The following is a 15,562-nucleotide window of genomic DNA, read 5'->3' on the forward strand; positions in this document are numbered from 1 at the left end:
GGGATCCCGGGGACATTCCAAGTTCGGTGTTGGTGTTTAGTTGATTTTAAGAAATGAAGGCTGGGGATGTCATGATCGTTCCATCCAGTCTTTCTTTCTGTAGCTGCTGCATAATTATGATATCCCGCGCTTGTGATTGACCCAAGATTATGTGTAATAAACTGGGATGTTTTTTTTTAAATCCAATTTCATTTAGCCATTTTGTGACTTTGGATTGAAACCATAATCGATATTATGGACTATTCCGGTATATGTGCACACGTTCTAGCGTACCTACGGAGGGGGGGGGGGGGAGGGTGCCCCCCCCCTGACGAGTCACAACCCATGCACTGAGGGACCTATCCCTGCCCTCCCTGACGAGAAGTTGAAGCCCTCTTTTTTTTTCTTTTTTGCTTGTCACTGTTTTTTCCTGGCACGAAATCCTTTATTTCTGGATAAAGACCTTTTTTTTTGGGGGGGGGTCAATTTTTTTGCAGACTTGCGGACGATTTTGCCCCCCCCCCCCTGTGGAAAATCCTAGGTACACCACTGTATGTGCTCCGCCCCCTGGTGGATTTGTGTCCCTTGTGCAGTGGCCTTAATTGTAAAAGTTTGATTTTTTGTATTTCTCCTTTCATTTGGTGTCTGACCAGTATCCATTATTGGTGCTTGTCATGTTTACTTATGTAACTTATGATTAGATATGATGCCCTTCTGTTAGGTTCGGTCTGACCTTTCTATTTCTCTCTGTACCTCCTCTCTTTATCTCCCTGTTGCTCTTAATTCTGTCGTCATTATGATCGCCATCATGTCACATTTTTTTTTGTTACACATGTAATCTGCAATTTATTTTGTACTCGTGTCCCCCCCCCCTCCATTCCTTTTTTTCCCTCTCTCCTTTTTTATTCAATTTTTGCTACATCCCCCTTTCTATTCTCACCTTATCACATGCTTACTTGCCCGCTCTTGCCATTCTTGCTACCCTTTCTTGCTCCTCACCTGCTTTTGTTTTTTGATATTAATTACATCTGTCTTATTACTTGCATCTGCCCATTCCATTTCTTTTTATACTATTATTGCATTTTAAACATAATATATATTTTTTTCCTTCTTTAATGGTCACTCCATGTTATGTATTTATTAATTTCTTTGTCTGTATTCTTATGTATTTTTTAAAATGTAAACTCACACTGTTATAGTCTTCGAACTTTTAGATGAGTATTGTTCAATAAAACCGAATTGAAACTGAATTTGAATTTGATAGTTTCTTTTTTATTAACTCAGTTTATATGTGGTTTGAATCCGAGTGCCTGCGTGGAGAGACAAAATAACTTTAATTATAAAAGAGTATCACATACAAAGAAAGACGTATCACAACGCTACACCAGCACCGGAATCCCAAACACCGAACAAGCTAACTAAGTAACTATATGCGAAGCAGCGCATGCGCATTTCGATCACTAATCATCTAATCACACGAGTCACGAAGCCTCTCTCCTCGAAATGTCCCCAATAATGTCAATATTATCAATTATTAAGGTGCAATTAACGATAAACAAGATATACCGTAGGTTATAGCCGGTATCTCTGCCAGCATATCTCAGGATGGTTGGATACACGCCCTCTGCCTCTGCAGAGATTGACAAGGGACAGCACCGGCAACTGACGAAGGTTGACTACGGATTTGCAGGAGCAGCTAGCGGGGCCTTCACCCGTGCCTGTTTGCAACCTCTCGATGTGCTAAAAATTCGATTTCAGGTGAAGACTGTAACTTAGACTTAGTCGATTAATACATGATAGATTAGACTGCCATTATTCGTTTCATTTTAAAGCAGACCATTGGCTACATTTATATTAGTCATTTTATTAAAGGAAACCAAAATAAAACCCAAGAAGAAAAGCAAATATTGGAAAGGGTAAAACAAGACAAGAAATTAAATAGGCAAGGTCATGAATGAAGGTTGGACTTGGAGTTGGAGGCACTCATCAATGAACAAGGTTATGATATTGGAGGTTTAAAAAGTCTTAAGTTATACTGAAGACTGAGACTTAAGCTTTTGGTCTAATTTTTCATCTCTTATTACTGTATTAATAAAATTTTCTTTTTCATACTTGTCTCTTCAAAGACTTCCCTTTTCTAGTTTTCCTTTTCATTATATTCTGAATTTATTAATCTTTTTGTTAAATACTTAAATTATTCCCATGTTTACCATTTTTAATAGTCATATATACTTTTTATTATTGTTGTCCTATTTACCAATGCTAATTCTGTATTACCTGTCTGTTCAAATGACATTTTCCTATTTTCTTTTTAATGTGTCTTTTTATAGTTTTATCATTTTAGTTTGTTTTATTTCTAATATGTTTCCCCTAAAATTTTAAATAAACTTTAACATACCGGTATTGCTCCCTTTTACTATATTCATCTTTGCAAAATTGCAATATAATTGTCCTTCAAAATTGCAAAATTGTAATATAATCTCTTCATATGTATTTTGTAGAACTTTTTTGTAGAAGGATATAGAGTCTGAACTATGAATATGATTGCCATAAACACTTTCCAAAATTTTAAGCTCTTCAGATTTTTTTTAAATTTGAAAATATAGATTAAATAGGAAATAGATGAATATGAAGAGAAATATACTGAGAAAAAACAATGAAAAGGATGTGCTGAATATAATATTGAAGATACAGAAAAACAAAGACATTGAAAAGATAAATAGATATAGATATGGAGATGTTGAAAAGGGAGATGTGAAAAATATCAGAAGTCAAGGGATCAACAAAGAGACAAATTGTAATGAAAAAGACCAACATAAATCACTTTAAAAATGTCCGGAAATCAGTTCCTCGAAAGGCAATATTTTTTTTCAAACAATTGTGGTTTCTTTCAATCTGTCTAGCTTCAAGAGGAGCCAATGAAAAGGGGTGTTTCCACTGCCAAGTACAATTCTATCTTACAAGCTGTTGGTTCTATTATCAAAGAAGAAGGGCCACAATCCTTATGGAAGGGCCACGTACCTGCCCAAGCCCTCTCTATAATTTATGGTATTGCTCAGGTAAGTTTTACTCAGTATAATCATATTCATAAATCTTGCATTCTTTCAAATATATGCCTGATCTTATACTGAATTTGAATTTACTATTCATTCATTTGGCACGACTGTTTTGTTTTAAAATAAATACAATGATAACATAAACTAAAATATATAAATCAGTAATACATCAATACATTTTCTATACTATTGAACCACTTTATAATCTATCCCTTGTGATCCGTTATCATGAATATCTTTGGTTTGTGTAATTTATATATTTGATGCTTACCATTATTTTTTTTTATTTATCTACTCTTTGTATATTGCTTTTGTATAGTACTGTGCTATGTGAACATGTATATTTGAGCCACTGGCTGGCAATCTTGTATTATCACTATTTACCATTTCTATTCTATTATGAATTTAATATTTTCCCAAAAAAAGTTCCCGTTACTCAAGGTGTGATGAATTGAAATTTATGATTCAAGATAATACGATTCCTTCAATAATGACTTGTATTTTTCACATATTCTTTTTCAGTTTGTAACATTTGAAGGGCTGACGTACATGGCCTACCCTCTGCTTCCTGAGGAGTTGACAACCGGTGTGTACAAACCAGTCTATCACTTTGTGTGTGGGGGAGTGTCTGGGTGTGTGGCCACCCTTGTGTCACTCCCTGTGGATGTTCTCAGGACAAGATTAGTATCTCAGGGGGAACCAAAAGTAAGTAATCTTCGTTTTGTTTTAAATGCTTTAACCTCTTTTAAAGCTACATGAAAGTAGTTGCAGTAAAACACTGATCTCATGAGAAAGTCTGTAAAAAAAGGGGTTAAAGGAGAATGAAACCATTGGAACAAGATAGCTTGTGTGAAAACAGAAAAATCAAAGAAACAGATCAACAAAAGTTTGAGAAAAATCGGACAAATAGTGAGAAAGTTATGAGCATTTGAATATTGCGATCACTATTGCTATGGAGATAGCAAATTGGCAATGCGACAAAGATGTGTGATGTCACTGATGAACAACTCTCCCCATTACTTTAGCATATATTTCACTTGAATTGCCTCTTTTATCACATCTATCCATAGATCATGTGTTCTTTCTACATGAGGGCATGTAATACATATTTTTTAAGAATACATAATGGATAAAGAGTTTGTATCATCGTAAGAAAAAGCAAGAAGAGACATTTTGAGGGTATTTTATAGTCCACCAAAGGGAAAGTTGTTCATCAATGACGTCACACATCCTTGTCGCATTGCCAATGTGAGGATCTCCATAGCATTAGTGATTGCAATATTCAAATGCTCATAACTTTCTCATTATTTGTCCGATTTTTCTCAAACTTTCTTTATTCTTATTCTTTGATTTTTCTGTTTCTACACAAGCCTATTTGTTCCAAATGTTTCATTCCCCTTTAAGTATCTGTATCATCGTGGATCTAGATCTCGTACAGTTACATTAGAATAGAATAGAAATGGTTTATTTGAACAAAATAAATCATTTGCGGCCCAAAGGCCGAATTACAGATTTTCAGACAAATACAAAAATATACATGAAAATGACAACATAATGAGAAACGGGAATTAGAAACACAATTATAGGGGAAAAATCACATGCCTGGGGTAAATACATACATACGTTATTGCCAAATCAGTCATCATTGTAATACAATAATTTTATATTCATTTACTATTTGATTCATTATCATAATTAATCTAAGATTTGATTATTATTATTTCTATCATTATTATTAATATCATATTTAACTATCCTTTTATTATTCACATTATCATCATAAAAAATTGAGTATCGAGTATTGCACATAGAGAAACATTGACACTTTGTATTAAACTCAACTTTGCGAAATCATAAAATCTAAGCTGAAAAACGATCACACTGGAGATCGCCAACACAGATAGGCACACGTGGGACAGTATATTATTATTGCTGGAATAAAGACCCTACGGAAGTGACTGAATCCACGCCTATTTTGCTCATTTCTCAGCAATTACACAATTTCTTCCAGAATCCTGTGGCACATTTTTATTCATACAAACAGACACTTGGGTGGTCATGATATTGGATTCTGCAAAAAGTCATTTTGAGATTGTTACCACAACTGGCATTTACCTTTAAGCTGTATTGATTTAAAGGCAAAACCAACTCTTGTCATCAAAGAAAATAAAGATTGTGAAAATTTTAAAGAAATTGGACAAGGAGGTAAAAAAAAGATAAGGCTGTTTGAATAATGGGACAACAGTAGTGTGTGAATTTCAGAATGGCAATTGTGTGAGTTCATGTTCACTTTGCAATTATGACATATTTGCCGTTTTCTCTCAGTCGGATACCTTTTCCCTAGGAGCAGTATTAAATATTATTTGTATATAGTTTGTATCATATTAAAGGTTACAAAATATCACTGACACCATGCCTCACTGAACAAATTAATACTACAAGACAATAGGTACAAAGTTTTTTTTTCCATGTTTGTTTTGCAAAAATTTGTGAAGTGGATTAAAAACTGATCAGTCAGCAAAGGAAATTTCATTCTTGCATTCATTCAAAAGGGTTTTATACCTGTTGGTCATATTATTCATCAGTTACCTTATTCCTAATTCCTGTGTAATGTCATTGCTAATTTATTCATTTGTAGATTTTACCTCGCAATTCTTATGAACAGGGACTTTAATGGGAGCAGTTTGTTAAAAGTATTGAAATTCATGTGAGGTTACACTGCATGAGATTAAAATGAATAATATCGTTTTTTTTCATATGGTCATCATGTTTTACACCCAGTTCTTTCATGATATTTGTTTCTTCCTTTTAGATTTACAAATCGATATCCCATGCTCTGCGCTCAATGTACATGGAAGCTGGGATACGGACATTCTACAAGGGTCTTACTCCAACAATGATACTGCTCTTCCCTCAAACTGGATTTCAGTTTGGTTTCTACGCTCTTTTCACAAGGATTTGGAAGAGAGCACAGGATATGACTGATTTTCATCAGCTTAGTGGTGAGAGTCATTGCCCATACTTCACGAAGCAAGATGAAACCCTAAAATGACTGGGCTATGTTTGATGCGTATAAAGATTGAGGGTCTGATGCCCCCGCCCCCTCTAAGCTCTTTAGTGTTGACTCATAAAAAAAATCAGCATGTTTTCCATGACATACTCCACAAATACTGAAAACTAGAATTCTTAGAAAAACCTCGTAACTACAATACTTCCTAACCTTCCCAAATTGGGGTAAGGAAAAAATCACCCATAATGACCCTGTTTCCCTATTTTATGAACGTCTATCTATAGAGTTGTATGTTGTCATTTCTTTTCATTGATTTATCCTTTGTCCCTGTTTCTGGAGTTGTGTTGTTGGCAGGTATGTAACTAAGTGATTTATGCATAAGATATGAGTGAAATAATAAATAAAGTAAATGAGCCCTCTCTTTCTCTATCTTTTTCACTGTCAGGTTTCCAGTCCCTGCTCTGCGGTGGTCTTGCCGGTGTGTGTGCCAAGTCGGGGGTCTACCCATTGGATGTCATCAAGAAGAGGCTGCAGGTTCAAGGGTTCGAAGAGGCCCGTCGACCCTTCGGTCGGGTCACCCACTACAGCGGGTTCCTGCATTGCACCACCACTATAGCCAAACAGGAAGGGATGAGGGGGCTCTTCAAGGGGCTCTCACCCAGTCTCCTAAAAGCATTCTTCAGTGTAGGATTGAACTTTGCTGCCTATGAGAAATGCTGTCAGTGGCTTGCTCGAGTTGACAGGTGACGGGACGTCACGTCTGATACAGACATACATATACATGCAGGCTAAGATCCAGCAAGGTGTGACACAGTGGCCAGCATTCACAAAGGTGGTTTGAAAACCAATGGCTGAATCCATGGTATATGCAGATTTCGGGCACGTGTATGAAAAATGTCCAATGCTGATGTACGCTTTCATCACAGTGCGCCAAATTGACGCCCGTTACCATGGTTAGATGCGCTAGTTTATTCATGAGTCTACTGTTTGAAGAGTGGACTCATGAATGAAATAGCGTGGATAACCACGGCAACAGGCGTTAATTTGGCGCACTGTGACAAAAGCGCGTATGAGCATTGGCCATTTTGTAATATACGTGGTAAAATAACCGTAATTTATACAGGAAATATGCATAATAATAATAATTATACTTGCTTATATAGCGCCTAACACTTACTTTGTCAGAAGTCTCTAAGCGCTCTACAGTATATGCAGCATAATTACCCTGGCTTTAGCAGTGCAGCTGTTCCGCGCGCTGCGTTTCAAGGAATAAATTCCTGCCAGGTACCCATTTACCTCACCTGGGTTGAGTGCAGCACATTGTGGATCAATTTCTTGCTGAAGGAAATTACGCCATGGTTGGGATTCGAACCCACGACCCTCTGTTTCAGAGTCCGGAGACTAATCCACTGGGCCACAACGCTCCACGTTTATTCATATAAACCAAGGACTTAACAGTTGGTTTTCAAAACTACCTTTGTGAATTCGTTTTAATAGGCGAAAACAAAATATAGGAAAAAAAATAGCCCCTGAAATGGTATTGCGTCTAATCATGCTGGAGCCGCACCTGTGTACATGTAGGTCTATATACGCTAAAAAGGTTTGAAAAGTCTTCATGCAAATACCAACTCCTTGAATTAGCATATTTTTTTAATGTATTTATTTATAACCTATTTATTATGTAGAGTGTTTATCACTGCATAAAAATGCATATAAATATTGTACAAGTATAGGAATGTAAGTAATATTTATTACGTATGGGTGGGTCATTGCAAAAAAAGCATGTTAACTCTTTTATTACGTATATAAATAATATTTTTACATACTATGTAACAGTCATAGTACAGGTATTCATTTGTTATGCACTTATTAATCATTTACATGTATATTATGGACATGTGTTATATATGCTATATCAATCAGTGGGCGAAAGCACATTTTGATACACATATGAATAAAATTCCTTGCGTCCATAAAATTGATCTTTACAAATTCGGTCTTATTTGGTACACACGAAAAACTTGTTTTCCTACGCAATACTTAATATTTATCATATGTTGTATGCATAGAGAATAGGTAATACTCATTACATATGTGCAGCTATTTGTGACTGTTTTATATGATAAACTGTCAGTATGGATTCTAATCAAATGACTGGCTGAATATGTGGTAAGTCATTTTTCATCACTATACTCTTATAGATAAGGGAAATAATAATTAGGCCTACACTTGCTTAATCCTACTTGGCATTTAACTCCTATCAGAAGTCTCTAAGCACTCTACAATAACTGCAGCATAATTTCAAGGATAAATTCCTGCCAGGTATACATGTACATTTACTTTAACCTCACCGGGGTTGAGTGCAGCACAGTATGGATGAATTTCTTGCTGAAGGAAATCAATGCCTGGAGTAGGATATGAACCCATGGCCCTCACATTAAAAATATGGGGAGTCAGAACTACTACAACGATGTGATGTTTCTACTTTGTGCATTTTTAATTGTTAATTTATTGATTTTACTTATTCATTATATAATTATTTACATACCAATATTGGCCATGCATATCTTATGCAATTTCAATCACAAATCTAACTAGCAAAATAAGTTTGCATTTTTTCTTTAGTTTCTCATGAAGCTCTAATTGATATTCACATATTTATTTTAAGCGAATGGTGTACATAAATTGTACATGTATCTGTTACGTGAGCATTGCTCCGATGTATTGAGCATTCTGATAATACAACTGAGTATTCTGACTTGAGGGTATACCTTTGGTATTCATTCATTCTGAATTATACAGTGTATCCCACAAAAACAAAACTTATTGTCTCCTGTTTCATCCAAAATAAATTATTCCTCATTCATACATGAGTGAGCAAAGACAGTTTGAAGAAAGGATACCTTTCTTTAAATTGCTTTTAATCCCCCATGCGTGAATAAGAATTCTATGTTTAAAGAAGAGACTTGACAATGAAATGTTATAGCACTTGTGATTATGCTATGATGAATCATTGCTAAATCTCAGTTCTATTTTTTTGTGTGTGTGGAAAACACTGTATTTTATGTGCCTCAGGAAATTTCTTATGTAAATATTTTTTTTGGCATTAACCTACAGTGCTGCATGTTTGAGTGAATTCACAAAATACTTTGCATAGTTGATATCCACATGGTCAACAATCAGTTGCATATATGAATAGCACCCTAAAGTACAAAAATCTAGGTAGTTTTGATATACCTTGTGCAAGACACCTGCCTGCCTGTACTCTTCAGGGGCCCGTCTTACAAAGAGTTGCGTTTGATCTGATCAATCGCATCTGTGGATGGCCAGCAACATCAACATCTATTATGCATGTTTGTTTAACTATGATTTATATTCATGCATTCATTGTTTTCTTGAAAATTCACTGTGCTTCTCTTTGTTTACCAAGGACATTGTGCAAATTTCCTGTAGAAAAAACTATGACACTGATGGATTTCCATAGAATTACGATTGATTGGATCGATTGTAACTCTTTGTAAGACGGGGCCCTGGTGAGCATTTCATGAAACATATATTGATTTTCACCAACTATTGTTATAAGCTACTGCAAATCCTTGGCCCTGATTGGCTGAGAGCAAATTAGTCAGTGTAAATCACTTTTCATGTAATGCTTCCAAGGGGCCCGTTGCTTAAAGTGTTGCAATCAATTGCAACTCTAAAAATCATGCACAACTTGATTTTCAACCAATCAACAGTGTGCATTTGGGACCTGCGTTTAACCACAACTCTTTCTGCAATGGACCCCAGATCAACTTGTAAAGTCTAACAGAGAATTATAGAAAGGTGTTTTAGGAATTTAGGTGTTGGCCCTAAGTTCACAGATTTGAGTTTGTAAGACAAAAATGATGGTTTGTTGCAACTGCTATTTCTGACATCATACTTGCCACACTGGTGCTATTAAAACAAAATTACTTATCTTGAAAAACAACATAGCAATGAGCTTTGAACAAGACAAAGTGTGTGATTCATAGTTGCCTATGTCTTTGAATGCATGAAAATGTCATTTACACTAGATTGCTAGTTCAATTTAAGTGTGCAATACATTTTTATTGAAATATACTTTATGTATTTCTGGGGGTTTTTTGTGATGCACTTAATCTTATAACTATATCGCTGTACACACATACAGCCACAGGTTATGAAAAAAAAATGGCTTCTAAATCCATACTTTTCATTGACTGAAACCTATTCAGGTTTTTCCATGTGCTTGTTATGCATATTTTTACCCGTAACCCTAATTTCCCTGAAGAAGTGTGAACCCTGTAAAAGCATGCGCCTATACATACTGTATCAAAGGAATTACGGTATAGATTGCTAAAAAAGAATCCAGGCGAAAAGGATTCCCTAAACACATGATTGAGTATACTTCAAAAGCATATCCATTTCCTTGTTTCTCTTTCCATAAAGAATAACATATAGTCAGGCAGCATATGTCATCTACTTTGAAAAATTGGCTAAGTCTGATTTGTCACTTTTATGTGATTGGTGACATCATAAGGAACAACTTCCAACTTGGTGACAAATTTCTAATGGTCATCTTGACCATGTGAGGGGTCAAAATTGGGTCAATAGGGGTTAATTTTTGGAATTGCCCCGATTGTGTTGAGTCATATATCAAATTGTTTGTCTGGCTATACTGAACAAAAAAGTGTACACAACTATATACTCTTGACCTCCCATTAAAAAGTTATGCCCGGAAATGTCAAGAGGTCAACGAACTTTCGTTACATTGTATATTTTTTATGGCAAATTACACTGATGGTGATAAAAAGCTAATATTTTCGTTTTTTCTGTTTTGCATGTGTGTACTTATTTATTTTTCATTTTAATAAGTTCATCTTCAGAAGTCGTTATCCAGAAGATATCAAGGGTCAAGACAAGGTCAGGGAAAGGTCAAGAGGTCAACAAACTTTCATTGGTAGCCAAAATACACTATAAAAGCGGTTTGAATTTAGAAGTAGGTTCTTCATTTTGAAAAGTCTCTAAGAAGACATTATCCATTAGATAAAAAGGGGGTAGAATGTGCTCATTTAGGAACAAAATAGATAAACAGTGATAGACGTCGAATAGTTTGAGTGTGGTATCATGTTTTATTGCAGGAATACCTTGAAACGACTTGACAAATCCTATAAAAAATCAAATCATCTTCATGACGTTATAAGTGCAACCAGCTCTTTCCGAGTTGCTTGATTTAGGAACTCAATTCAAGTTCTTTCCATTTCCAATTTACCGATCTTTGATATGTAAAGAAACATTTCATCCATTTGTTTGTACAGAATATTTTAATCAACAGAAAATATTGTCATGTACTGGGGTATATGTTCTTTTGTCGTTTTTTTTCTCCTACTTTGTGAACTACCTGGATGTTGCCAGAAAGAATAATCACATCAAATTTCATTGAAGTAAACCACGGCCATGCTGCAGCGGGTGGAGGTTGCAGCGGTCCCCAGAATTTGTAAAGGAAAATTGCATATTTTTTTTACTGAAAGATACATAATAATTGACCAAAAGTATGCACGAAATCTATAAATTTCTCTTTACAATATGCAAAAGCGGCCCCGATGATTAGCTCAGAACAGCACAACACCAGAATTGTGTAGTCCTTCTTGGCTCCAGAGATCGAGTAATGGTCAGAATATATCACATCAGCATAATTGACATACACTTCTACAATACGCATGCCTGCATGATGTTGCCTCTTTGTCAGAAATAATATAACCGTCACACATTTTGAATTAAGGAGCAATTGGAGCCCAACTTATAATATCATCCTCAATCCTAAGTTAATCCAAATGAAATGTTATGCATCTTTCTTAGGAGCTGGGGCACTGGTCAATCGATGTTTATTCTGTTACATAGTATTACACTTATACCCTACTACAATACAATAATTTCTGTTGATTGAAATATTCTGACAAAGCAATGAAGGAAATGTTTTTTTTACATATCAATGACTAGTAAATTGAAAATGAATTGAACTTAAAATTGATTTCCTTAAAAAAAAAGACACTCGGAAAGAGCTGGTTGCACTTATTACATCATGAAGATGATAAGGGCACAAGGGTTTGTCAAGTTGTTTCAATGTATTCTTGCAATACCATGATACCACACTAAACGCATTCGACGTCTATCTCTGTTAATCTATTTTGTTCCTAAATAAGCATCTTAATTTATTTAATGTTATAGATACAGACTTTTCAAAATAAACAACCCTTAAAAAATGAGACTTCTACGATTCTAGTCGCTTTTAGGGTATTTCAGCTACATGTTGACCCTTTGACCTTTCCCTGACCTTGTCTTGACCCTAATATCTTCTGGATAAGGACCTCTGAAGGTGAACTTATTAAAATCGAAAATAAAAAAGTACAAACATGAAAAAGAAAAGTAAGAACCCCCCGGAAAATAGCTTTCTTAACACCTTCAGTGCAATTTGCCATATATACAATGTAACGAAAGTTCGTTGACCTTTTGCTATTTCCGGTCATAACTTTTTTACGGGAGGTCAAGAGTATATGATTGTGTACACTTTTTTGTTCAGTATAACCAGACAAACAATTTGATGTATAACTCGACACAATCGGGGCAATTCCAAAAATTGACCCCATTTTGACCCCTCACATGGTCAAGATGACCATTAGAAATTTGTCACCAAGTTGAAAGTTGATCCTTGTGATGTCACCAATCACATAAAAGTGAAAAATCAGACTTAGCCAATTTGTCGAAGTAGCCGGTAAATCATGACATATGCTGCCTGACTAATACTCTTTTCCTAATTTTTTGTGATTTTGACACCTTTAACCCTAAATCTCCCAGGGTATTTTGATTCTTGTCATTCCCAGAGGGGGCATTATGGCCCCCCTTAAGATCTCAGCCGCGGATTGCGCGATCACAATGAAAATTTGCATGATGGTAGATAATGGCGTAATCTAGGCAGTTGCATGGGTAAATTTCACTGAATTCATATATTTCATTTTATATGAATTAATTATGCTAATTTATTCATGAAATCATACTTTTTGCTCTAATTCACTAAATAAAGCTAGAATGCTATGTTTTGGTGAAAATAAAAAAAATCTGGTACCAAGACAGATTTCCTATGTATTTTGTTGTTTTTATAATTATGTATTTTTTTTTTACTTTTTGTTTTTAATTGTTTTTTTCAATAGTAATCGTTCCAGACTTAATTCTGATCATAAACAAGGCAAAATTAATTAAGTTTATCAGTAAAAGTAGAAATAACGATACATTTATGAATTTTGGCTAAATACACAAATTGCATTGGATTTGTACATGAAATCACGTTTTTGAGCAATTTTGGGTCTGACATACACTTACACGATGTTGCGTAATGTCGTAACCACGTACCCGGGTGTCACAAATTTGGTCTCAAAATTTGCGCGAGACTTGAAAATAAAAAGTCAGTTAGCGGCGAGGTCAAAAAAAATTGCGCAGCAGATATATTGCGAAAATTGTCAAGGGGGGCCATTATGCCCCCCCCCCGGGAGAATTAGGGTTAATCCTCATACAGGAGCGGATACAAGATTTTGAGGGGGGGTGCACATTCATTTTCCCGAGGGAAAATTTGACAAGCAAAAAAAAGTCTTCACTTTCATAAGGGTTGGGGTAAACTTCTGTTTTAATGACATTTTTACATTACAAATTGTGCCTCTCAAAGGGGGGGGGGTGGCTGTGCCCCCCCTTGATCCGCCAGTGCCCTCATAAGATTAAGAGAGGGGGGCTGATTCTGAAGGCCCCCATCTTTTGTTTCAAAATAACCAAATTTTAAGGGTCAAGTACACATTTTTTTAAATATGGAATTTCTTTTTAAAGCATGATATGTGTATTTCACTTGTGTACTAAAACAGATAACCTTTTTAACTGTTTTGGGGTTGTGCATGTGTGCACCAATGTAGGGGAGTTTTATTTATTATTATATGTAATATTCTATGCAGTTTTATTTGGCTCTTGTGTCATTGAATAAAGAAATGGTTCTGTTAATGACAATTCCCTGTTGATGACTGTCTCATTATTTCATACCCTTTTATGTATGTATGTATTTATTTTTTAATGTTATTCGTTTTTTATTGTTATTTTGTTGGGAAATGCCCCACCCAATCCCAATGCAGTTTTGTGTGTTTGTTTGTTTGTTTAGAAAATGGAAGGAGAAAGAAAACATAAGAGAAAATCAATTTCTCCACTGAAAAACAGCAGTCCTATGCAAAGTAAGATCTTCAGATAGTTGATCGGCGATCTGAAAATGTAATGATGACAGACTTATGGGATCCCTGTTCATAATAACCCCTCCCCCATTTTTTGCTTGTGAATAACAGTTGCCACCCCCCCCCCATGAAATTATTGATCAACGAATGCAACACCATACCCAACTGCACTGATGTATAGGTCTGTCTTTCGTTCAGCCTTTCCTGACCCATAAAGAACCTTTTTTTTACCAATAAGATTCTTTTGGTCATGGCCAATGATTAGAATTAAATACCCCTCGGTGAAAAAAAAGTGTAGAAACCAGTTTCTGAAAAATGAGTTAGGGAAATGATACTGTAATATTGCTGACCAAATAAAATGTGCTTGGTAAAAAAAAGGGAAAATGTCTCGCTAGCTATTAGATAAAACGAGGATCGTTCATACTCTGAAAATCTGTTTTGGAACCCCTAAACATCTGAGGGCTAAAATATAGCGTACGCCTATTTTAATTAAGTAAATTTTTTTGAAAAGGTCTTGGCTATGTTTGTGTTTTGACTACGAACTATCACTTCCACTGCCAAAAACATTAATTATATTCAGCAAGAAATGATCATTGATTTAGTTGGGTTATATAATAAAAGGGACGGGGCCCAAGGGGGGGGGGCGAGGGGATTGACCTAAATATGACATATTGTATCTTCAATGATTTTAGGGGTAATATAGAGAATTATACTGTACAGAGTCTCTTCTTTTTTTCCCCTGTGCCCATTTTCTCCCTCCTCCAGCTATTTTTTTCTCCTCTTTGATTCATAGCGGTAGTCGCCCCCTCCCCCCGGTGGTTGTTGCTCAAGTGCAATATTAATTCTTTCATTAATATTGAATTATGCTGCATCAACTCAATGCAATTGATTTATTCTAATTATAAAGTAAAAATTGAGAAAACATTTTGGAGTAAATTTCATTATCGGAATTTAAAAATGCTGTAAACTCGCAAGCCCTCCACTTATCTGACATTCAGATGATTAGTTTGGTTTTTACCACGGTAGGCCCAAAGGTTTAACCCCTTAACCACGGTATTGTCAGACATTCTATCATTTGTCTCAAAAAACAAAAATCTACACATGATGGCTCCCAAATAAATGGAAAGGGCACGCGAAGGGGTTAAGGATAGAGGCGGGTCCGCCTTTTCTTACACTTAAAAACCTTCACTTTTAAAAGAGATTATAAGAAGAGCCACCCCCCCCCCCTCCCACTTGCCGACCATTTTCTTTAGTAC

The 15,562-nt window shown here is 35.5% G+C and overlaps 1 protein-coding gene across 1 annotated transcript; it reads left to right on the top strand.

The window, feature by feature from the left end:
* The first annotated feature begins 1,423 nt into the window (after positions 1 to 1,423).
* On the top strand, positions 1,424 to 6,815 carry LOC121422757 (mitochondrial thiamine pyrophosphate carrier-like). Its single transcript, XM_041617936.1, has 5 exons — positions 1,424 to 1,737; positions 2,883 to 3,038; positions 3,558 to 3,740; positions 5,848 to 6,037; positions 6,491 to 6,815. Exons 1-5 carry the CDS (start codon positions 1,585 to 1,587, stop codon positions 6,790 to 6,792), a joined length of 984 nt encoding a protein of 327 aa, XP_041473870.1. The 5' UTR covers positions 1,424 to 1,584; the 3' UTR covers positions 6,793 to 6,815.
* Positions 6,816 to 15,562: the final 8,747 nt, after the last annotated feature.

The sequence above is a fragment of the Lytechinus variegatus genome, chromosome 10 (assembly GCF_018143015.1).
Source record: "Lytechinus variegatus isolate NC3 chromosome 10, Lvar_3.0, whole genome shotgun sequence".
In the NCBI taxonomy this organism is placed as follows: domain Eukaryota; kingdom Metazoa; phylum Echinodermata; class Echinoidea; order Temnopleuroida; family Toxopneustidae; genus Lytechinus; species Lytechinus variegatus.